The 24,087-nt window shown below is 30.6% G+C and overlaps 2 protein-coding genes across 2 annotated transcripts in view; one reads left to right on the top strand and one right to left on the bottom strand.

Moving 5' to 3' along the window:
• Positions 1 to 21,523, bottom strand: part of LOC111634820 (cystinosin-like) — a 31,385-nt gene extending 9,862 nt beyond the window's left edge. Inside the window, exons 1-2 of the mRNA XM_023379652.1 lie at positions 21,442 to 21,523; positions 4,503 to 4,656 (exon numbers count right to left, since the gene is read on the bottom strand). The gene's annotated coding sequence lies outside the window, so the exon portion shown is untranslated. The remainder of the gene's footprint in view (positions 1 to 4,502; positions 4,657 to 21,441) is intronic.
• On the top strand, positions 18,028 to 20,806 carry LOC111634819 (growth/differentiation factor 8-like). The gene is made up of 2 exons (XM_023379651.1): positions 18,028 to 18,421; positions 19,659 to 20,806. Exons 1-2 carry the CDS (start codon positions 18,040 to 18,042, stop codon positions 20,408 to 20,410), a joined length of 1,134 nt encoding a protein of 377 aa, XP_023235419.1. The 5' UTR covers positions 18,028 to 18,039; the 3' UTR covers positions 20,411 to 20,806.
• Positions 21,524 to 24,087: the final 2,564 nt, after the last annotated feature.

Genomic DNA, 24,087 nt, shown 5'->3' with positions numbered 1-24,087 from the left:
TAATATTAGTATAGATAATTTTGACTTTTTTTATCTTTAGTTAGTTGGTGTAGTAAGGGTTTGTTCAATAAGTATTGGGACTGAAGCCATAAAAAAAATTTATTGAAGACATACGTACAGTGAGCTAATAATCTTCAAAATAGGACCCTCCTGCATCAATATGCTGCTGCCAATGCTTCTTCCAGTCTTCATAAGCCTCCTAGAAGGCAGCAACTGCAAGGCTGTTCAGGAACCCTGTTGAGGCCACTTGGACCACCTCAATCATCCTGAAATGATGCCCTTTCAGGCTCCTTTGATATGAGGGAACAAAAAGAAGTCAGGGGAAACCACATCTGTACTGTAGGGTGGTTGGAGCAGTGTTGACATGTGTTTGGCCAATGCCGCCCTCTCAATTAGCGATGTGTGACTGGTGCATTGTTGTGATGGAGCATCCAGGTATCGGCGATCTCCTTTTGGATGTGGTGGACCCTAATCCTCAAAAGTTCTCACACTTTGGCTACATTGTCATCAGTTCGGGTCACTGTCGGGACGTCCAGTGCATTGTTTGTCTTCGACATCTGCCAACCATCTTTGAATTTTTTATGCCACTCAAAAACACATGTTCTGGACATGGCTTTCTCCTTTATATGATCCATGGCTAAGCCTCATGGATCATATCCAAAGTCTCAGTATCGGATTTGTTCAATTTAACACAAAAAATCTGATTGGCAAAACACTGCTCAATGGTTTGCTGCATCTTGACTCTCAACACAGGCACTAAATACACTTTCACTTCATGCACTACCTACACACTCCAAAGGCTTGGAGACAATTGAGCCGGGTCTCGTAGCTTATATGACATCTCCCACCACCGATCCCACTCATAGAAATCGCCCTCCCCCTTCCTATTGGCAGGAAAAAATCAGTTCCGATACTTATTGGACAAACCTTGTATTTCTATAAAAATTTTTGGTAAGCAACTTTCAGTTTACTTCAATTTATTTATATTTCTAAACTTAGACAAGTAGTTAAAGGGGCAAGTCTATTTAATCATTTTATAGATTTTGTATTACCTATGAACTTCTACACACAATTTTTGCTAATTACACTTAAATATTAACTAATTTCCAAGTAACTTTATTACATAGCATCTGAATATCTTTCCCCCTCTCAAACCTTTTCTATGCAATTTACTTACTGTTTAATACAGGCATTCCTTGCTTTAAGATACTCTTTAAGAGATTTTCTAGATTATTTTTAGTTATTTTTACTTCTGCATCTTTTTTTGGCTTGGCAGCATTGCACACTTAACAAATGAGTGTAAATATGTTTTTAGACTATTATATACATTAGGTTAAAAGATCAAAAAATGCTCATTGAGTGAAAAAAATTGATCACAATGCATTATGACTTCCCAGATCTAGCCACTATATGAATTTTGTGTCATGGCACGTTCAACACATTTTAGAAGATTCAATAAGACCACAAAACAAAATTTGTGTTGACATAATTTGTTGTGTTGTTTAATAACCAACCAAAATGCAATCTAGCAATGTGAAAATGTCATAATGCATTGTGGACCAGATTAATGCAGCCATGATACAATTTGATAAAAATATCTGTGCAAAAATAAATAAATTTCTTTAAAATTTGATTTTATTCTAAGTAATAATCTGCATTGAGAATTATAGGGAAAATAAACAGTTAACCTCAGAGGTGCCTGTACATTGGGGCACTTTAGGCACATGCCTCCCCTTTGTTGTTGAGGATTAAGAAAAGGGCAACCCAAGAGTTTGTTAAGTTATGGCAATGCAACACTTGGACAATCTGCCTAGAGGGATGCCTTCCGGGAGGTCTTTTTAAGGGAAACTGGCCCCTATGTAGGCATTACAGATTTGGAGAAAACCCAGAAAACTCCGTATGGCCAGCCCGTCCAAGCAAGGTGCGAACCCACGACCAAACTCCTGGTGTTCAGGGTACAAAGACTGCTCAGCCACTGGTGGGCACTAATCCTCAAGAGGTTTCATTTTATTTTTATCACAGAAAACATTTTTACTGATGGCAAAATAAAAATAAAAATATTTGTTATTTACCAAAAATTTGTTCTAGCNGTTGTGATGTTCTTAAAATCATTATTTCAAAATTACTGATGTGCAGTCCTTTCGAATTTTTTTTCTTTCTTTTCGCCCTGTGGGCACTAAGTGGACCTCTTTTTTTAGCAAGTCCATTATGGACGGGTTTGCTAAAAACAAACATTCCGGATATATGGACGGGGTCCAATAGATCCGGATAGAAGAATTCCTGGGGATTTATCGACCCGTCCGGATTCGAACCCGGGTCCCCAGAGCGGTAGACTGCCATTTTTGACCGCTCGGCCTTCCGTTCGTTCGATTTTTGGACGAACTATACAACTATAGAATTAATAAATACGTTTTTTAACCAAATTTACTAAATACTATGTGATTTATTACTATGGAGATACGATAAATGAAAATCGCTACGTTACAGTAGCGTGCCGTCATTGGAAGCGGTGGATGCGCCGCTTCCCTTGTATTTTCTAAAAAATAAATACATATTCATTTTAATTATATGAAAATTATCGCACAATATTTTATTATAATTATGTATCTTATTACAAATTTCTATACTACACGTGAAAAAAAAAAAATAAGATTACTATTGTATATTCGAATATTAGTGGCGGAGTAGCGGAGTGGAAACGCTATATCGTCAGCATCCAAAAAGCCAGATGCTCTGTCAGCATGCGCTTTACAGAGCACCAACCTCACCCGGTTTAGCCGGTGGAAGCCTAGGACCTTGAGTGGCTAGGATTCATACATAAAACAATTAACAACAAATTGTCTTCTTGACTGTGAATTATGAAAGAAAATGAAAAGTTGCATTTATTATACTATGGTTCATTTAATCATATAACATTTTGTGACAGGAATTTTCAGTGATGAATATTTTCCCAATATACATCTTTCTACTGAGTCCTGACTGTGAGTGCTTGGGCTTTCCATGCACCAGTTTTAATTCAGACCACATAACTACACATTCTTTGATGATGTTCTTGGCAAATTCTATTCCGTTATCACTTTGTAGAATACTCATGGCACCAAAAATTGTAATATGTCTGAAAGGAACATAGGCCCTTTTGGTTTTTAATGGTCATAGTTGAACGAATTTAGTCAGGTGGTCTTGGTACACGAGTATGAATTTATATTGCTCGTGCGACTGCATATCTATAAGGTCAACCTGATGTTTTGAGTTCATGTCATCACTTAAAATTGGTTTGATTACAAAGTGTTTCTTAGGAACGACTTTGTAATCAAAAAGAATAAAGTATGAAATATAAAAATATTACAAGGATATGAGATATGATTGTAATTTATCAGAAAAAACAGAAGTTCAAGTAAATTACAATCATATCTCATATCCTTGTAATATTTTTATATTTCATACTTTATTCGTTTTCCATACGGTTTCTGCCACCACGGTCAATAGCAATATGGTCGTCACGCAACATCCGAAATATTTCTTCAGTGCGAACATAATATTTAATCAAATCACCTTCTTTTACAGGCACAATTAATTTTTCTATTTCTCCAATAGATACATCATCATATCTACATAAATGCCGATATTCTTCCAATAACTTCAAAGTCACTTTAATTTTTTTAACACACTCACTTTTTGTATTATTGTCGAATACACCAATTTTGTAAAAATTTGACCGTTTTGAGCTATTACTTCTATTAACTCATTTAATCAGTCGTCGAAGCAGTTATTCACATCACTTAACGTTTGCTCCACAATTGTTACTTTTTAAAAAAGAAAACATTATTTTAAAAGGCAAAAGTAAAATTAAAATGTCACACCAGTTTAACTACCGGTTGCACAAATTTAAAATTTGACACTAAATGCAATATGCAGGCGCAACTCAGACAAGAGTACCGAGCGGCTAGCGTACGTCAGACGATCACTCCTCAAGGTATCGTCGTCGCTTTACCCGACCAGTCAATAGCAGTATTCGCAACGACCGGTCAATCCGATCAGTTACGATAAAAAAAAAAAAAATTGAAATTTATTAGTGTCCAATTTTGTTCGTCATTATTATTCGTAACGACCGGACGTTACAGATTAATCGCTCAGTCCATACACCGACGAGCAAAAAAAGGTTGCAGTTTACTTTAGGGCAATATTTACTTTATAACGACGTTCTGGAACTAACTCAGTATATTAGCAAGGAATATGTACACAATAAGAAATGAATGTATTTAGAATATTTATAAAAAAAATATTTTCTATTAACATCATCTTAAATAATTAGAAAATTCCTTTGAAATATATATATATATATATAATGCAGAGACTCAATAATTCAATCAATTCTTAATACGAACAGCTACTAATTTTGCTATAGCAACTACTGAAATTCAAAACATACATACAGCTACGTTATTGTATCATATCTTTTTTTTTTAAACATGGCATTACGAATATAAAATCTTGATATTTACCAATTCAGTTAAGTTTTCTTTGTTCAAACGAAGGTTACTTAATCAAAGGAACTTGTCCAATTTTTTTTCTCAGCTGACATTAGTGCGTATATAACATTTCTGCTTCCTTAATTCGTCGAATTGACGTCGAGCGGCGCCTTTCGGTGCGAAAACGCTAACCGATAAATATTATTATTATTATTAAACTTAATTTTAAATGATGCATTAATAATCATCGATTACTTTGTTAGTAATTAAAATTTTAAATATTACATATTATTTTTCGTTGTGATGTTCTTAAAATCATTATTTCAAAATTACTGATGTGCAGTCCTTTCGAATTTTTTTTCTTTCTTTTTTTTTCTTTTCGCCCTGTGGGCACTAAGTGGACCTCTTTTTTTAGCAAGTCCATTATGGACGGGTTTGCTAAAAACAAACATTCCGGATATATGGACGGGGTCCGATAGATCCGGATAGACCCGCCCCTCGAAGAATTCCTGGGGATTTATCGACCCGTCCGGATTCGAACCCGGGTCCCCAGAGCGGTAGACTGCCATTTTTGACCGCTCGGCCTTCCGTTCGTTCGATTTTTGGACGAACTATACAACTATAGAATTAATAAATACGTTTTTTAACCAAATTTACTAAATACTATGTGATTTATTACTATGGAGATACGATAAATGAAAATCGCTACGTTACAGTAGCGTGCCGTCATTGGAAGCGGTGGATGCGCCGCTTCCCTTGTATTTTCTAAAAAATAAATACATATTCATTTTAATTATATGAAAATTATCGCACAATATTTTATTATAATTATGTATCTTATTACAAATTTCTATACTACACGTGAAAAAAAAAAAATTATTACTATTGTATATTCGAATATTAGTGGCGGAGTAGCGGAGTGGAAACGCTATATCGTCAGCATCCAAAAAGCCAGATGCTCTGTCAGCATGCGCTTTACAGAGCACCAACCTCACCCGGTTTAGCCGGTGGAAGCCTAGGACCTTGGGTGGCTGCTACACATATAACGCATCCAATTCTATCCAGGACCGGTACCGGGCTGTTAGCCGCCCGCCTGCTAGATATTTGGCCGCCCTCGCCCGATTACGCGAATCACGAGTAGATTTATAACTTAACCCAACAGATAAGAATTTACCTGTATGTTTTNATAAAATGGCTTTGTGGATGCATAAAAATGCAAAAATTGTTTTGTTGGCCTTGCCTATTATTTTCAAATGAAATTAGTGTGTGGAATAAGAGTAGCTTTGACGATTTAAATAATTTGAGTAAAGCTCGCAAAAGACACGAAAATAGTAAATCTCACATAAATTCTTTCGTAAAATTGTAGCAATTTGGAAATCAAAACAGAATAGAATTTAACATTAGTAAACAATATAAAATAAATATTGAAAATTATAACAAAGTTACGGCTAATAGATATATTATATCTAAATTAGTAAATGTTATCGAAGCAAGAATTGGCATTTAGAGGGCATAGGGAATCTATTGAATCTAATATAACAGAGGTAATTATATTGAACTTGCTAATTTATTAATTAAGTGCGTTAGATAATCTATTAATTAAAATTACATTTAGAGAAGTCTACGGTTTTTACTGGCTTATCGAACAAACGAATACGAATGGACCCTAGACCAGCGATTCCCAACCTGTGGTACGCGTACCCCTAGGGGTACGCGATAGGTTGTTTAGGGGTACAGAAAAAAGTTAGTTATTATGGCAGAAAAATAATATATTATGTATCACAAACTAATGGTATTAAAAAATTATTAGATAAAAAATGTTCCTAGCAACAATCACAACTTTATTATACATTTTTTCTTTTAGTTTTTTTTTTCTTTAATTTAAAGTTACAATATGTAAAATTAACAATACGATTACTCACTAAATTTCTTAAATGAGGGGTACATTCTAGAGATATGACATGTCACGGGATACGCTAATGAAAAAAGGTTGGGAACCACTGCCCTAGACCAACGCTGGCTGATTGCCCCTGGAAGTCGGCTTCTTACAGAAACGCAGCTTCCCTATCATCAATTGTCACGGCACGCCACTGCTACGTTATGGTTGTTTATAGTGTAGAAATTCAATAATCGTAACACTAATACATATTTTGCCACCTTAAAACTGACATCTATTCTTGGGTATAATTCAGGCGCTGATTGCAAATATAACACCAGTTTTACACTATCACAGAGCTGTAGTTCTGGAGATACAGCATGACCGACCACCTTATAGGCTATGCTGCTCGAACCGGTCGTCCGTCAAAATTGGGGACATTTATATTTACTTAATTGCTCATATTGCAGCCAAGCTTATTAAAATTGGAGAGTGTATCCTCTAGTAATTCGGCGTAGTTGTCAAAACTTTCTTGGATACGAGACGGCAGGATACTAGAGTCAATCTTTTTCATCCAGGCTCACCAGTGCCCGAGTGGATAAAATCACTAAACACTAGTCGTGGGTTTGCATCTTGCCGACGGACTAGCCACGTGGAGTTTTCCCGGTTTTCTTCACGTGTGTAACACCTAAATAGGGCCAGTTTCCCATAGAAAGTCCTCCCGGGAGGCATCCCCTCGACACATCGCACACGTTTCGCGTTGTGATATACAAATAAACCAAAGCTAAATGTTTTCCACCGGAATATGAATTATTTAAGAGCTGTTTTATCTGATCTTCACAAACGACTGCTTTCGGTTTTTCAGTGCTAAAAGTCTCGAGGAATTTACGTAATGTATAGTCGAAGCACAAACTGTCTTTGCTCAAAGTTTTTACGTATTGTTCCATCAGGCCTAGTTTAATATGGAATGGTGACAGTATGATTTTGTTATGGGCAAATAAAAAGACATTGATTACTTTCCGTTTTCCAATTACCATATTTTTTCAAAACCAATCTTTTCTTAACCAGTGGTCATATGCAACTCTGCTGTTCCAAAGGCATAAAAAGAAAGGAAATTTCGTTAGGCACTTTGCTAACCAAAGAGAATTTATTATTTTTAGGTCTAGACAAATGTTAAACGCTGGAGAAGCAGTCTGCTTGTCTTCATGCACTAGGAGTGGTGAGATATGGCTCACTCTGCCACCATATTATAGGCTTGGTTAAATTCACAATTTATTAAATACTACATACGAATCGTGTATAAAAAATACCTTACTGTAATCTGCTTATAATAAAGAACACGGCCAGTAGACGTTTTCGAAAACGGCCAGTAGACGTTTTCGAAGCAAATGACCTTGTTTTGCCTTAACCTATTAAGTAGGGGAAAAGCTTGCTACCAACCGTAATAAAATACAAATTTTGGTTGAAAATAATTAACATCCCGCCCTACGTATCGCAAAAAGAACAGTTTTTTTTAAATATTGATTTTCCCAATATCAATGCATATTGTTCTATCACCGACAGTATATGCAGCATATATAATTAAAATGAGCAGTAGCATTTTTCGAACATTATTTTCATTTTTTCAACAAATGATTTATTTAAAAAATTACACCTAAGCCACCACAAAGCAGTTACGATCATAAATACCAGAATACCGAATATCTTCTCACACTTTAAAGTTGCCGGCAAATCTCCTTCGTAACACGACCTTTGAACTTTCACCACAATACACGCCGTTGCGGCAACCGTTTTAAGTTTCCTTCCTTTTCGTTACTACTGTATTAGGTTCTTGTCGAATGAATGAATAACTTGGGAAAAGTTTATAACGTAGGCTTAATTCCAATAAGACAGAAGTTTAATAACATTAATATGTATGACGATAAGTGACGATGACAACAACCTGATTAGTGTTTTCTAACAGAGTTTTGTTCGGGTTTTTATAATCTCCCCTCCTCCCCATTCGACGCCTACGGTCAAAATTCGTCCTCTGAAATAGTATTTTAACAGATTTATAAAGATGAGCAGAAAATACCATTGACGCTGTTTGCGGCAGCGGCATAATTTAGAACTAATGCTAGCTCAGGATTTAGACACTTGTTAGATGTTCTCAACTGATCCAGAGCCGAATACTTCTGTCATTTTTTAAATTATAATAAAAACATTCTAAGGAAAATAAAAATTATCTTTATAAACTATAATAATTATTTAAAATTNATTAATATATATAAAAAAATTAACACATTAAACAGCAAAAAATTAATCAAATTTTAGTGTATTTTCATAACTTAAAATTTTAAAAATAGTTTCATTTTATACATACATAAATTCTTTTATTGAAAACAACATACAGTAATACATATTTATAATAAGAGTACATAGGTTGTGTGATATAATTTAGCATGACAGAGGAGGAATGGTAATTGTAGTGACAGACAGTGGCAATTTTCATTTTACTGCTTGACCTCAATGGTCAAAGATAAGAAAAGTAAAAGTGAATCAAATGACTGACTGATTTTATTTTATTTTGTCTGACCCAAGTCCACTTATTGTCTGAATATTTTATTTATTGATAATTCTTTACATTTTGTAGTATCAGTCTGAGTTTAGAGTTAATAAATTAAAATGTATTCTATTTAAATAATATTTTACTACTGTTTTTTTTTTTTTTTACAAAAAATTTACACATTCTTACAACATCAAAATGACCAAAAATATTTAATTTAAAATATCTCTCTCTTAGTTTACAAATAACAATTTTAAGAATTTATATAATTATCACTTGTTTTTCACATCTTATCTTAAAATATTATCATCATAAACTTGAAATTATGATTGAATTCTAGATAAACATTATATTCTAAATAATAGCAAGTTTTAAACTTTATTAAAGTTTTGTTTTATTGAATAAAATGAAGTTTAAATTACTAATATGATTCCATTATATACAAAGTATATTGGAGACTGTGTTGTTATGAATTACAACAGTTCATGATGCAAATAAAGAATAATATACAGAATTTTTTATTTCATTGAATATATGACTTCTTGAATATAAAAATAACTTAAACATTTACAGTATATATAAAATTAAGTAAATAATTGTAACCATTATTTAAGAGCTGTTTTATCTGATCTTCACAAACGACTGCTTTCGGTTTTTCAGTGCTAAAAGTCTCGAGNAATAAAACAGACTAGACGCATTCTGACGTATCTATTTACAGGTATTAAAAACCATCTCTATAAAAGAATAAGGTCACGTAGACACTTATAAAACTTTCAATATCAAAAAAAAAAGAAAGAAAAAAAGCGGAGATCCCCATAACCCACGTGATGAGAATTGGAAAAAGTGTAAAGATGCCGAAGTAATAAATTCATCTTCCAAAAAATAGTTGGAGAAAAGCGAGGTCGAGTGTGTGTGTGTGATGCCAGACGACCCAAGTTATGCGCAGGTCCCGAACCGCCTAGTAACAGCTTTAGAGACAGAGGGGGGGTGGAATAGTACGCTATATATGATGAAGCAGAGGCAACCTGTAGCTTCAGAGATGGATCCACGACTTGTCATGCTGTTGCTGATAGCCTTCATCGGTTGTCTGGTGAGTGGCATCGTTGGGTTGGTAGTGCCTTGCAAGAATTGCGCTGTACAGAAACAAAGGACTGAAGAAACATTATCTGCGGAACAATTGAAGAATGCACGTATCGAACTGATAAAAAAACAAATTTTGAGTAAGTTAAAGTTAGAGCATCCACCTAAATTAAATAAATCAACCATACCAAATATTATAACAAATGGTGTCATATTGGGGAATCCAGAAGAAGAAGTTGTGATCCATGATGGAAATATGGATGATTATTATGGAACCACACAGAATATTGTGCTACTTTCTGAGAATAGTAAGTATCTATCATCGCTGTAGGATGTCTTTTTGATTGATATTTATCATTTAAATTTTTTTAAATGTAGGAAGTGAGAGTTTAAAAATCTATTTCTAAATATAACATTGCAGATTATGTAAATCTATTATTTATGTAAAAAGCATTATTATATTTTAAATACAATAATAAGAGTTTCAATTTGTGTATAGATTCAAATAAAATTTTGATTGATATATTAATGCATAAATCATATTCTAGATAATTCTCATTTCATTAAAACATGAAAGATGGGGCTGCATATTTTAAAGATTTTTTACCAAAATTAAAAAAGGCATTTCCTTTGAATCTAGAGGTCCTTAGAAACTATATGCATCCTCTTACTATAATAAATTAATAAATAGTATCTGCTGCCTTTTTGTTTTTCTGTTATAAAGATTTAAACTTTATTAAAAAAAAAAAAAGGGGTCCAAAAATTAAAAATTAAAATGTAGCTCTGGACAGTTGCAGTTTTTTTGAAAGATTTTATAAACAAAACTTTCGTTTTGTTTTAAAAGAGAGGTTTAACAAATAACAGGCACATATCATGCATAATTGAGTTCTATTTGAAGATTTACACACTCTTCATGAGCTCATCTTTTACAAATGCAACACTTAATCCAATCTTCATTGTAGGACTTGCTGTATACTATGTAGCAAATCACAATATCCTGTGAGGAAGCTATACAAATGTTATCTACCAATACATGATGTAACCAATAACTCATACCATTTCTATGTTTAGGATTCTCCTTTTCTGTTTTTGCTTGATTTAGAATTTTTTCTGCATTTTCTTCTAACTGTGAAAATATACACCAAGTATGTGTCTGGTGCTACCCAAAACATGTGTCCAAATTTTCTGATTATGAGGAAAACTGCTTTTGCTCTTAGATACAAATGGACAATATTATACCACTGCTTATCTATAGTATTTAATTAATCTCCTGATGTTAATTTTAATTTAAATACTAGCATATTAATTATAAAAAAAAAATTTGTTTTGAAAGATTTTAGAATCTTTTTCTAAGCAAAACATTCTGTTGATGCCTTGCCATGTTTCACATTGCACAGTTATGAAAAAAGAATGGCTTTGCCACATATCCTTCATATCTTCAGAGTATAGGTATTGTAGAAAAGATAAAGCTCTCTCTGGGCTATCCATCTTTCCCCCCCAACATTTTGAAATCTGCACCACTTATAAGTTGTCCCTTTTATCATTTACCATAATGAAACTAAATTACAATATTTTATCATAACCCAGGATAATTTTCATGAAGAAATTGATGTTTTGAACTGCTTAAAAATTATGTCCTTTACATTGAATAAATAATTAATAATAATAACAAATTTAATTTTTATTAAGTTTAATAATACTACTTTCCAAGTACATTAATAGAATAACAAATAATAATTAGAAATAAATTTTGAGTTTTTTCTTAATCAAATTAATTAATTAAACAAAATATTCATCATTAAATGAAACTTAAAATTAAATCATAAAATTATTAGATGTGTTTCAAATTGTATAATTATCTTAATTTTTTAATATTTACAGTAATAATAATTACATTTTAAAAAATGATCAGATAAATCTCTTCTGTAGTTAACACTAAATTAATATTTTGATGAATGCTGTAAATTATGCTTTATAATAAGACATTTTAAATTCTACCAAACATTTACTTCATTCCCTGGAATAGAAAGACTAATATGTCAATTATTGCGATATAATGTTAAATTTTTATAGGATATAAAACAACTGCTTTATACTTTATGATGCTGCTTTATGAAACATCTATCAGGCACAGCTATTTTATCAAAAGAGTTGCAAAATGTTAATAATATATGAGAAGAAATTAGTAATGCTATTTACTCTATAAAAATGAGTTTTAACTAACAGAAACATCTGTTTATTTGATATAAATTTTGTGAATATATAAAATCCTTTCATTCAATATCCTAAATATTTTATTGTGATTTTATTTGTCTGATAAACAGCCATGTATAAAAGCATTTGATTTTTATAACTTTTTCATTACCATACAATAAAGAAATTTGCTATTACATTTCTTAAACATCTTATTAAAAAATATTATGTTAAAATATTGTACTACAATTGAATCATTTGTATAATATGTCATCTTATCAGAGCACTAGAAATTTAGACTTAAAATTAATTGTTAATTTCTATTTCTGCTTTTGTAGTAAATACAGAATATTCAACTCTCTTGCTCATTCACTCACACACATGTACAGTACATATGTGGGCATAAACATATACTGTATAATTCAATTAACATTTAGCTTTTTGAAATATATAAGAGCCTTAGATATGTTTCTTTTTAACTGTTATCCAATACTGCAATTACAATGTTATTAATTTAATTAAATCAATAAAGTTGATTACACAGATAAAAAATGTCATAATTGCACCAAAGATTTCACAGAAATCATGATTTGATAAACATAAAGAGACAAATTAATTACATTAAATCAATAAAATAAATCTATACAATAACAAGAATAAGAAGAAAAATCAATACAACCAAAAGAAGTTATTAGAAATAAAAACTTGTATTTTAAAAACTTCTTATCAACTAAAATCAATATATGCAGATGAATACAATAGGTCTGCATGTAGCAATGTGATATAGTTAAAATAATGTAATAATAATTCAGATAATTTAATTAATTAATTAATTTAATTAAAATTTAGTAATCACAAAAGGCTTATTGATATGTGATAAATGAATTAAAAGCTTAGAATAAAAATTTTACATTTCATACAATATTCAATTTAAACGAAGTAATTCACTTAGGTTAAAAATAGAAAAATAAGCACAAGTCACTTTTAAATAAAATTTATTTGATTTTTGCTTACTTCTTAAAATTTATAAAACTAACAAATTCAATAAATTTCAAAAGCTTTCAATTTTTCTTTAGCTTCACTATTTATTGATTCTGAATTTCAGTTTAATAAATATTTCAATAGATTCCAATAATACACAATCAATAATTTACTATTACTATACTAATATTCCTAACATTTCTTCTTTGATTAAATAGTGAAATATCAAGATTGATTTTAAAAAAGTTCATTTTTAGTTTGGTAAACAATATTTTCTTACAGATTTTTATTAAAGTTTTCTCTTCAAAAAAGCAATTAACATGCAAAATCCTGTAAATTCTACTGCATTTACACAGTTTGATTTAAAGTTCCATTTCAAGAAGCTCTATACTGCTTGAATAAAAATTGAAAGTATTAAAATTGCTACTTTTTATATTCGAAAATCCTTCATAATAGTCTTTCCATTGTCCCAAAGAAACAAAGATTATATTCTTGATTTTTCATTTAATTCAATGAATAACTTTCATTCATATATGAAGAGCTGGCATGCAAAACAAGTTATATCCAATTTAAAAAAAAAACATTTTTGCTATGGCATTTATTCCTTACTAAGCATAATACTTTCTGAAGCAGCATAAGTGAAAACAATATCACTGTTGTTTATAGCATTGTATAAATTGTTAGTCCATGCAAATCAAGTTAAATTCAAGCAACACCAACATGCATCACATGCCATAGACTTGTTTTGTGCGCCAGTTCTTTATAAAAATCTATGAAAAAATAAATGAAGAAAATATTGGTAGCTTAAACAGAAGCTTATTTCTGTAACTAGTTATAATAATCTACGGGTATACATTTGTTAGACTACAAAACCCATAGATGAATGAAAAATGAAAATTTTTTTATCATGTCTTAAAAATATTTATTTAGATTGGAATATATTTTAACTTTAAATAATGGAATTTTGAAACTGAAAGATCATTTATCTTATTTATCATTAAATCTTGTTTGCTTTATAATTTTTAATTCCACCTTTAAAATTTTGTTTGTCAATGAATATACTTTTGCATTTCTAAAATTCATAATGTTGAATTATTATATTTTCCAATTCAGGAACTAAGATGTTGACTTGTAGAACAATTCTTTATTAAAATCAGTTTAATTCAATTCACAAATATTCTAAAAACAATTATAGTTTACAGCACTTTTGTCTTTGCAATATGCATTTCAGACAGAAAATCTCTCATCAATTGCTCATGTATTTAGTGCTTATAATGTGGGTCATCATCAGTAAAACTTGGTACATAGTTACATAATGTTTAATTAAATATGCCAAATTAATGCATATCTTTTTTACACTAAGGCAAAAGTTTTGTCTGTTTTAACTAGAATTTATTATTTGTTTTGTTAATATGTGTATTTTATAAGATAATGTGATTAAATCAACACACAAGTTTAATTATATCTATACAAACACAATACATATTAGATTTTTATGTAATTATTAGTTTCCAAAATTAAAAAAAGCCATCAATAAGTCTGTGAAATACAGCAGCCAGCTATTGTTTTATGATTTGATATTACAAAAATCATAAATTTGTTTAATGCAATCTAAAATGAAAAAGGTAAAAAAATGAAAGCTTATTTCAATATAGTTAGAAACCATTCACATACCCACTTACTGAATGAATGATTTAAATACTAAAAGTAATATTACCAAATAAAAATTTCATGACACCTTAGCAACAGCATTAAGAACACATGTGAAACAGAAATTCTAAGAACCACTTTTGAATGACTGTTATAAATGAAATACAAAACTACCAAGAACTTTCGACATAAGTAAGAATAAAAAGAAGTACTATATTTTGAATTTGAGGCCTATCCAAAAATAGAATGGAAGGTCAATTTGACAGGAAAACTCAACTTCTATCATATTATTTTTTTTGGGGGGGGTCCATTTTTAAAAATCATTCTTATCTATGTAAGAATGATTAAATTTCCATTATTTTTTCCAAATAAAATCTGATAATGAAAAAATTCATTTTTAACAAGATACAACCCAACAATTACAAATTTTAATAATAATTATTCCGTTAATGTAAAATTGTATCATTATATCTGACAAATATATAATTTATAAGATTTATATAGAATTTTTGGGTTAAGTATCAGCAATGACGTCAATTATGAGTAATAAATTAACTAAAAAATTTGAGATTGTTTAACTGTGTGACTTGATAAGGTTACTTAAATATATGTATTTCATCATACATCGTTCTATATTGACAGTTTTAATTGATTAGAAAACGGGTCAAGAACTCGAACTCATCATAAATGAGGACTTAACTGACCTCAGAATTGTTTTCGTCATAGACACAAAATCTCTGTACATAAATTATCTCACAATATTAATGAATCTTTGCTTTATATTACGTTGAGAAATTTTCAAAGATTTTTTTCAATTCTTAATAAATTCTTTAATTTTATGTGTTCCCTTGTTTCCAATAAAGTAGATATTCGGAAAGATAACAAAAAGAAACCTTAGAACAGGAATTACCAACCTTTTTCTTCCATTGACAAACCCCCATATAGAAAACTCTCTCTTCAATCTACCCCTTTATTTCCCAAGATTTTATTTAATCTATCAATTGAATTATTAAATCAGTTAATGAATCTCCCATACGATTGTTATTATTATTGGTAACTCTTGTCATAACGTAACAATATTTTAAATGTATAATTGTCAATGTCCCAAAATTAATATAAAATTAATTATTATATAAATCGAGTCACTTTATTTCGTATTTTTATGTCACGTTTTTGACATTTTTATTTTAGAGAGAGTTATGTTATATTGTAGTATAAGAGCATCTTACAAGTTACATCTTACCTCAAGGATATTCTAGTGCTGATTATACTGTAAGCACTAGTTTGTCAGAGCTTAATGGGAGCTTGTATAATAGAGAAGCTTTAGTGTAATTTATCGATTTATTAATTTAATATATCCGTTTTATACTTCATGTAAAGTGTGTAAATCGTACCATAAAGTGTCTTGACTTTACTACAATGCCGGACTGCAATTTTAACAATAAACAATCATAAGAGTTCCGGTACAGACTGGAAGTTCGTACGTATGTAATCAAGCGTAAAGATCCGTAATCCTTCAATATTTGCATCTTCTATTTGAGTCTACGTTTTGGTAATTTATAAGAAATTCTGCGCCATCAAAAGTAGAATACGAATAATGTACAGTACATTGCTTCAGGTTTTCTTTTAGTCCCGCAACATCAAACATAGAGGGTACTGTAGCCATACATATGCCGTTCGGAGGNTCGTAAATTTGGGTATTTTTGTTACGTCTAGTTTGCTTCTAAACTTACATACGTTACTGATGCACCCCAGATGTACAGATGAGGTCACCTGAAGGACAAAATCTAAGGTATATCACGTGCTTGTCGTCACAGATAAAAATGTTTACCGTCATCTAATTAAAAATTTTATTATGATGTATATATTAAATAATTTTCTAATAAATTTAATAAGTAAAATAAAGATCTGAATATCATTTTGTGTGTGTGTGTGTGTAAATTTTTGCGTTACGGTTGTAGAATCTTTTAAGATAAAACAGGTTTCAATGATGGATGAATCTGTCTAAAATTATCCATTTATATCCTGTTCATTCATGGGGATGATTAGGTTCTTGCCCTGTACTCAATGCTCTCATGTAAGGTTTTTACCTTGAAATTTGTTAAATCGAAATAATAATAATTTTATATATTTAAAATTCTGCTTAAATAAATTTAGAATAATAATAATAATAATAATACACGAGAAAATATAATTATCTATCTTTAAATAATAATTAAATAGATAAATGAATATAATCTGTAACTTTCCATTTTGTACTGATAAAAAATAAAAGTATATTTTTTATTCAGGAAACAGATTTTGCACTTGGCTTAGTTTCGAATTTAACAATTGCTTGTCGTTTCTTTTTTGTTTTCCTGTTACCAAAACGGGAGGAAAATACAAATCTTAATCTATATTCATAACAAAGAAAAATGTTATTTAATAATTGAACCGAATTGCACGAATATTTTTCGCGGAAATTACCCCTGACGTCACATCACTTCTTAAAATCTAAATTAGGATAAATAACACTTGAAAAAAAAAAAAAAAAAACGATAAGGAAGTTCCAACCGAGTTTTGCTTTCCAGTTATATCCATTAATTAAAAAAATAAAATATTTTTGAATGAGTCACCTAATACTTTAGGAGAAAAAGGGTCAACGAAATGTTAGGGGCCAAGAAAGGAGAAAATTCGATAACACCCTTATAGAAAGGGGATCTTTCGGGAGCCCTTTATCTAAAATGTGGGTACCCTCATTACGCACATATATATATAAATATACGTACACACACGCTTAAAACTTTATCTTTAGATCTTTATATTCCGGTATCAGGACGGGTCAAAGAGGGATGAGGCGGGAGAAATACAGTTCATTCACTTAACCCTTCTATTAGCCTCACTTAACATTGCGGAATCGCGGTCATTTACAAAACAAATAAAACAGACTAGACGCATTCTGACGTATCTATTTACAGGTATTAAAAACCATCTCTATAAAAGAATAAGGTCACGTAGACACTTATAAAACTTTCAATATCAAAAAAAAAAGAAAGAAAAAAAGCGGAGATCCCCATAACCCACGTGATGAGAATTGGAAAAAGTGTAAAGATGCCGAAGTAATAAATTCATCTTCCAAAAAATAGTTGGAGAAAAGCGAGGTCGAGTGTGTGTGTGTGATGCCAGACGACCCAAGTTATGCGCAGGTCCCGAACCGCCTAGTAACAGCTTTAGAGACAGAGGGGGGGTGGAATAGCACGCTATATATGATGAAGCAGAGGCAACCTGTAGCTTCAGAGATGGATCCACGACTTGTCATGCTGTTGCTGATAGCCTTCATCGGTTGTCTGGTGAGTGGCATCGTTGGGTTGGTAGTGCCTTGCAAGAATTGCGCTGTACAGAAACAAAGGACTGAAGAAACATTATCTGCGGAACAATTGAAGAATGCACGTATCGAACTGATAAAAAAACAAATTTTGAGTAAGTTAAAGTTAGAGCATCCACCTAAATTAAATAAATCAACCATACCAAATATTATAACAAATGGTGTCATATTGGGGAATCCAGAAGAAGAAGTTGTGATCCATGATGGAAATATGGATGATTATTATGGAACCACACAGAATATTGTGCTACTTTCTGAGAATAGTAAGTATCTATCATCGCTGTAGGATGTCTTTTTGATTGATATTTATCATTTAAATTTTTTTAATGTAGGAAGTGAGAGTTTAAAAATCTATTTCTAAATATAACATTGCAGATTATGTAAATCTATTATTTATGTAAAAAGCATTATTATATTGCTCTAAACACTATAATATAAACAATAAATTCGTACTGGTGATAAATATTCTAGATGATTCGATAGCTAGAAAAAGTATAGACTAATCAATGGAGGGTTTTTTTTAAGATATTTGGGTTTCTATTTAATCGGGTTCAAGTGTCAAATTTGAACCACGTGTTTGCTTGTCCTTGAAATTAGCCTAGAAACTTCTAGACAATCTCCACGGCCCTTCTTCCTTTAAGAAGAAGAAGAAGAAGAAGAAGAAACAATATAGTAAGAGAAAAACACGAATATACTAAAAAAGAATGAGGTCAATTTAACTTTTTTTTTAATTAGGTAATTAGGATCAGTTATAAACAAAAACTTTCTTGCCTATGGTCTGTTCTACATCATATTTTTTTTTAAAACATTTTTCAAGAGACAAAGAAGCAAATTGACAGATCTGATTTAGTTAGATCATTATTACGTGAATTAAAATCACGTCTTGTTACTTAATTAATTAACTAGAAGTTAGTTTTATTTATTATGTTGTCTTTTTATTATCTGTTTGAACATTGATTAAGAAATAACTACAAATTACTCAACTTTTGTCATCAATTTCGTGTTTATAACCCAGTTTTGCAATAATAACGTTGAGAGAAAATCAACGCATGTTCACACAATTATGAACAGATCTTAATAATATTTTTAGTATATAGCAACTAAAACAAGTAACAGTACATTCCAAACACACAAACATAACCGGAGGACTTTAAAATGATTATAAAACTTGTAGTTTGTTATTGCTAAATTCAAACTTTCATCCCATCATGTGATCCGATACATATCATGGAGTCAAACCAAAATCAACAAAGTTGACGAAAATTATGAGGCATTCGTCCAGATTACGTAATTTCACCTTGTTTCAATGTGTTAAGGTCAATAAGCTCCAAAGTCGGCTTCTACTTTCCTTTTTCAATTGTTTTAAGAAGTGTTCTTGCTTATATTCTTAATTATGTGTTATTTTTAAATTGTTGATATTATTTCTATTTAAAATTTCCGAATTTTTTTTCTATTATATCTTATAATTATTAATGAAATTATTTATTTTTTTTTTTTTAGCCACGTCTCATCTTTGTCCACAAGCAACATCTCAGTCAGTCTGTTTTTATTTCTACGTTGATCCGTCTAAAGTTTCTACGGAATCAATAGCTTCAGCTTATCTATGGATATATCGCAAAGAGCAAGAACAACGCAATCTGACATACACCCTCTATAATATCCAGTATAAGACAAACGAAAGCGAATATTGGCAAAGAGTATTGAGAGAAGATCGTATGGAATGGGTGAGGCCAGGCTGGTATAAGATTAACATAGCTCGAACATTAACCAATTGGTTAAATTCTTATCAGATTTTCAAAATGGACTGCGAAGGATGCGACGATCAACCGATAGAAACAGATTCGGATAATAGGCCATTTATTGTTATCAATACGGATGCGACAATGCGTGTCAATAGACGAAAGCGTAACGTAGATTGTACCGAACAATCGACGGGTTGTTGCCGCGAACAATTTTTTCTGGCATTCTCCGATATCGGATGGAATGATTGGATAATACAACCACCCGGTTATACGGCTAATTACTGTAAAGGAAACTGTATAGATGATGCAAGTCTGACGAGATTTCATCACACTACCGTCATACAGCAACACCTTCAAAAAATGAAAGCTAAAAACGAAAGTACTCCGTTATCTTTATGCTGTTCTCCTTCAAGGTTGTCTTCTATATCTTTAATATACATGGACGAAAATCAAGCTATTTTTCAGAAAGTTCTGCCAAATATGATTGTAGAAGCTTGTGACTGTGTATAAAATTTGTAAAACACTGTTTTAGCTGTGTTTCGCTTTGTGTATGTTACGGGACGTAGACGAGGAAAACACAACCTTCCATTCTTTTATTTATATAAATTATATGTTACGGTGTGAATGAGTATCGCAATTATGCAATTTCCAAGAAGTAAAACTGTGAACTTCGTTAAGAAGTTGTTATTGTTGCACTGCCGGCAGTGTGAAGGTTTATTCAGTCTCTTTTATTTAAAACGTGTGAGAGTGACTTTTTTTCTATGAGAGACGAATGAAACCGGCATATTTATCACAAAAAATTATGGAACTCGAACCCACCTGAAGTATGAAAAAGAATCACATCATATAAGACACGGTTTGTTTTGTTTTTTTTTAATTATTGAATAAAAATGTGGACTTATATGACTTATAGTTTGTGTTTTTTAACTTGTTTTTATTAAAAATATAATTAAAATATATAAGAATTTGAAATTTTTTTAATTAGTAACCTCATGAATTTTAATTATAAATATAAACTATAACGAAAATTATACTCGAAACACCTATATTCCGTTTTAACATAGTGACGATGATAGCTTCCCAGCATTGCTACTCTACTTCAAGGAAATACGAACTTTACAGAGGACTTTTCTATTTAAAAATTCTCATAGAAAGTATAAAGCTAACATCAGAAAAAAAAAATCATGATATAATATAATATTATTAACCTTAAATATTATACTGATCGTCCTATAAGAATTCGTTACGACTGCATAAATTTATCGATTGTTTTAATCAATATATCAGATAAAAATTGAGTAAAAACAATAGATAAATATAACAATACATTTGAATTTTTATAAAAGTAAATATATAAATAAGAGAAAGTTATTTAAAATGTAAATTATTATAAAATTTTCAACAAGAGAAACCTTTAATTCATAAATAATAATAGAATATCTTTAAAAAAAAAAAGAAAAAAAAATTATAAGAAAATATTTACAAAAATTTATATACTAATTATTTAACTGTAGATATGTTTAATTTTATTCTACTCTTACCTGAAAAGCTTTGAATGGAACAGCTATACAGCTGTATATAACAGCTATCCGCTAGAACAGGAGGTCACGCAAGAAAGGAATAGTTACTGTAAAACTCTAATAATATACACTTTGATAATATCGATGACGTTTTAATCTATATAAAATTAGATAATCACGATTTAGCTCGTCTTTTATCGGTTCTCTCACACTCTTTTTTTGTTTTTTATAATTAATGTTTGCTGTAATAAGAAAAAAAAAGTGACAAAATATATTTAGAAACGGTCGCTATGACAACACAGTTTTTTTTTTTCCTCAAAATTAATCACTGCCATCTGTTGATAGAGAAATATTCCTTTATAACAAATTGAAATAATTAAATTCTTGAATAATAATTAATAGAATGGAATTCATTCTGTATATATTAAAATTATCTTACGATGAAAAATTGTTATCGTATGTTTGTTCTTCGAATGTTAAATCATATGAGAGAGATCGAGTTCAAAGTTCATTAGCTTATCTTAATGAGGTTATATATAAAAATAATCTTAAGGATACATTGGAATTTCAATTGTATTTTATAGAAAAGAGGAAACAATTAAATTAAACTGTGTAGATTTTAAGTTTTATAAGCCATATTTAATAATAATTATTCTGTTAATTTAAAATTGTATCATTATATCTGACAAATATATAATTTATAAGATTTATATAGAATTTTTGGGTTAAGTATCAGCAATGACGTCAATTATGAGTAANTTAAATTAAACTGTGTAGATTTTAAGTTTTATAAGCCATATTTAATAATAATTATTCCGTTAATGTAAAATTGTATCATTATATCTGACAAATATATAATTTATAAGATTTATATAGAATTTTTGGGTTAAGTATCAGCAATGACGTCAATTATGAGTAATAAATTAACTAAAAAATTTGAGATTGTTTAACTGTGTGACTTGATAAGGTTACTTAAATATATGTATTTCATCATACATCGTTCTATATTGACAGTTTTAATTGATTAGAAAACGGGTCAAGAACTCGAACTCATCATAAATGAGGACTTAACTGACCTCAGAATTGTTTTCGTCATAGACACAAAATCTCTGTACATAAATTATCTCACAATATTAATGAATCTTTGCTTTATATTACGTTGAGAAATTTTCAAAGATTTTTTTCAATTCTTAATAAATTCTTTAATTTTATGTGTTCCCTTGTTTCCAATAAAGTAGATATTCGGAAAGATAACAAAAAGAAACCTTAGAACAGGAATTACCAACCTTTTTCTTCCATTGACAAACCCCCATATAGAAAACTCTCTCTTCAATCTACCCCTTTATTTCCCAAGATTTTATTTAATCTATCAATTGAATTATTAAATCAGTTAATGAATCTCCCATACGATTGTTATTATTATTGGTAACTCTTGTCATAACGTAACAATATTTTAAATGTATAATTGTCAATGTCCCAAAATTAATATAAAATTAATTATTATATAAATCGAGTCACTTTATTTCGTATTTTTATGTCACGTTTTTGACATTTTTATTTTAGAGAGAGTTATGTTATATTGTAGTATAAGAGCATCTTACAAGTTACATCTTACCTCAAGGATATTCTAGTGCTGATTATACTGTAAGCACTAGTTTGTCAGAGCTTAATGGGAGCTTGTATAATAGAGAAGCTTTAGTGTAATTTATCGATTTATTAATTTAATATATCCGTTTTATACTTCATGTAAAGTGTGTAAATCGTACCATAAAGTGTCTTGACTTTACTACAATGCCGGACTGCAATTTTAACAATAAACAATCATAAGAGTTCCGGTACAGACTGGAAGTTCGTACGTATGTAATCAAGCGTAAAGATCCGTAATCCTTCAATATTTGCATCTTCTATTTGAGTCTACGTTTTGGTAATTTATAAGAAATTCTGCGCCATCAAAAGTAGAATACGAATAATGTACAGTACATTGCTTCAGGTTTTCTTTTAGTCCCGCAACATCAAACATAGAGGGTACTGTAGCCATACATATGCCGTTCGGAGGATCCTACCTTTTTCTACTATCTATCTCTTCTCCGTCCTTTTTTCCCTCCCCTTTCCCTTACCCTCTTTTCCGCCGGCTAAACACCTCGTGTACGGCCGAAGTCTTTCTTGTATGTATGTATGTATGTATATATAGACATGTATATGTATTATTCGTAGCATCTATATATGTATGTAGCTAATATATTTATAATTAACTACACGATTTTAGGTATATATACACCTTAAATATGTATATTTATATATATATACAAGGTTATTCGTAAGTCTCGCTGGGATTTCGGTTCTCGATAGCGCGATAAACAGATCGGACATTGCAGAACGATTTATACCAATAATATAAAGAATCTCTTGTTTCGGCTGTACCTTACAGGTTTTCAGTAGTTTCACTTCTAGTGATGCATAAAACATCAATAATATATTCAATTCCTGCCATACATTATCACTGTAAATATCAACGACTACATGGATGATCGTTTCTCGTAACTGTGCTAAATCATTTTGCATAGGGGACACGTACAAAACGTTTCTTTGAGGTAACTCTCATAAGAAAAACTCACATTCAGGTGACCGTGGAGGCCACAAAAGAATAGGAGAGTCGTCGTGAGAGGC

The sequence above is a fragment of the Centruroides sculpturatus genome, unplaced genomic scaffold (assembly GCF_000671375.1).
Source record: "Centruroides sculpturatus isolate CEXI.00-Female unplaced genomic scaffold, Cexi_2.0 scaffold852, whole genome shotgun sequence".
In the NCBI taxonomy this organism is placed as follows: domain Eukaryota; kingdom Metazoa; phylum Arthropoda; class Arachnida; order Scorpiones; family Buthidae; genus Centruroides; species Centruroides sculpturatus.
This window is presented reverse-complemented; position numbering and strand designations above follow the sequence as displayed.

Bases quoted from the DNA above. Each gene is read 5' to 3' on its own strand.
- LOC111634819 (XM_023379651.1), top strand. From the start codon at position 18,040: ATGATGAAGCAGAGGCAACCTGTAGCTTCAGAGATGGATCCACGACTT. The intron at 18,422-19,658 runs GTAAGTATCTAT...TTTTTTTTTTAG, and splicing joins TGTGCTACTTTCTGAGAATA to CCACGTCTCATCTTTGTCCA.